The sequence below is a fragment of the Benincasa hispida genome, chromosome 3 (genome assembly GCF_009727055.1).
Source record: "Benincasa hispida cultivar B227 chromosome 3, ASM972705v1, whole genome shotgun sequence".
In the NCBI taxonomy this organism is placed as follows: Eukaryota; Viridiplantae; Streptophyta; class Magnoliopsida; order Cucurbitales; family Cucurbitaceae; genus Benincasa; species Benincasa hispida.
The window spans coordinates 39,938,822-39,940,731 of record NC_052351.1 but is presented as its reverse complement, the minus strand read 5'-3'; the positions used below and the strand labels follow the sequence as shown (position 1 = coordinate 39,940,731).

Genomic DNA, 1,910 nt, shown 5'->3' with positions numbered 1-1,910 from the left:
AATATTTGTCTCTTCTAAATCTGTCAGATATCGCAACTATTCACATCATCTCACCCTCCGACTTTTTGTAGAATATCCAAATGTGTGTATGTTTATAAATAAAATTTAAAATAATTCAAGCTACATAAGAAGCAATAGAATCAAGAGATGTCTTCTCTCTAGTCTTGTTCTATTTGTTCTCATAAGTTCTTCTTTTTATTGTGTTATGATATCAATATATTGACTACAAGATATGATGAAAGTATTAAGAATATGTCGGTACTAATCTTTTGAATGTATAGTATCTTTATTTGAAAAAAATGTTGGGCATATCGAAGTTCCAAAAAAAGTGAAGAAAAGAGAAGTGGAAAAAGGAAAAAAGAGGGAAAAATATGTGTTTTTCTCCAAGAATCAGTTGGTACCAAATTTCAAAACCAAGACGAGTTGGCATTAAAAAGAAAAAACCTAAAAACAGTTGCTTTGCTTTCTCCTTTGTACAGGACATAATATATATCCTATATATTAAACGCTTCTCCTCTTTCCACACTCCCAAAAGCCCCCATCTCAAAATCCCTCCATTATTTCCTTTCTCAAATAAAAAACATTCATCCAACAAAACCTACTTTCTTTTATCTCTTTTTCCCCACTAACTAAAAAGAACTCACACTTCTATATCCCTTTGCTTTTCTTTTCTTTTCTTTTCTTTCCTTTCCTTTTGTTTTTGGATTGTTCTTAAATCCAACAAAATTAGGAAAAAAAGAAAAATGATCCAAGAACTATTTGGTGTATCAGGGCTTTTAGCTTCTGCTGGAGACACCAAAATCTCCATCAATGGTTCAATTCTAGATTCTTCCCCTTCCACTTCCCTCCCTGCCTCCGCCACCGCCGCCGCCACTGCCACAACCACCACCGCCACCACCGCTACCGCCACGTCAACAACCTCCTCAAATTCCGAAGGCCAAAACTTGAGGTGCCCCAGATGTGATTCTTCAAACACTAAATTCTGTTACTACAACAACTACAACCTCACTCAACCTCGTCACTTCTGTAAGACATGTCGCCGTTATTGGACCAAAGGTGGGGCCCTCAGGAACGTTCCCATCGGCGGTGGGTGTCGGAAGAACAAAAGCGCCGCCGCGACGGTGGCGGCTGCTGTAGGGAAGTCTACAGCTGGAAAAATGAAAACTTTATCGTCTGAGATATTGGGTCGGGTCGGATTCGGAAATGGGTCGGCGTTGGATCACGAAATAATATCATCGCCCACGCAAATTCTGTGGGGGTCGCCGCAAAATTCTCACCTTTTGGCCGTTTTGAGATCCGCCACCCAAAGCCCTAACCCTAATAATCTCGCCGCCTCCCACGTCATCAATAACGACCCACCGCAGACCACGCTGTTTCATGCTAAGACGATGGGTTTTGATGATCCGGCGCCGGCCACTCATTTTTCTTCTCTGGGGCTTTGCAGCTCTTACTGGAGAAACAATCAGACTCAAGTTCATCATCAACAAAATGGGTATCCTCACGGCGGCGTAGGTCAGCTCCACGGCGGCGCCGGTGGAATTCAGGACCTCTATCAGAAGCTTAAATCGTCGTCGAACAATTATTTCACCGATGGCCATCAGGGATCCGTGGGAGTAACGAATGTGGTTACGACGGCTACGGCAGCGATTTTGGAAGCGGCTCCGGTGGGCGGCGGCGAAACGACAGGTTACTGGAATCCAGCTTTTTCTTGGTCTGATGTTCATGCTAGTGCTAATGGAGCATATCCTTAAAAAAAAAAAAAAAATGGAACTGTGTTTTATTTTCCCTTAATTTGGGCTTTTTTTTTTTCCATATTAGGATTTAGTTTTGTTTGTGTTTAAGCTTGGGTTTTTGGTGTATGAAATGAATGCTTCTTTAGCATCAGTGTTTTTCTTTTTTCGGAAAATTAA

General features: G+C 41.4%; 1 protein-coding gene across 1 annotated transcript; it reads left to right on the top strand.

Annotated features, from left to right (window-relative positions):
• The first annotated feature begins 515 nt into the window (after positions 1-515).
• Positions 516-1,910, top strand: LOC120072863 (dof zinc finger protein DOF2.4-like). Its single transcript, XM_039025389.1, has one exon. It carries the CDS (start codon positions 744-746, stop codon positions 1,749-1,751), a length of 1,008 nt encoding a protein of 335 aa, XP_038881317.1. The 5' UTR covers positions 516-743; the 3' UTR covers positions 1,752-1,910.

Coding starts and splice junctions, on each gene's coding strand:
- LOC120072863 (XM_039025389.1), top strand. CDS start 744: ATGATCCAAGAACTATTTGGTGTATCAGGGCTTTTAGCTTCTGCTGGA.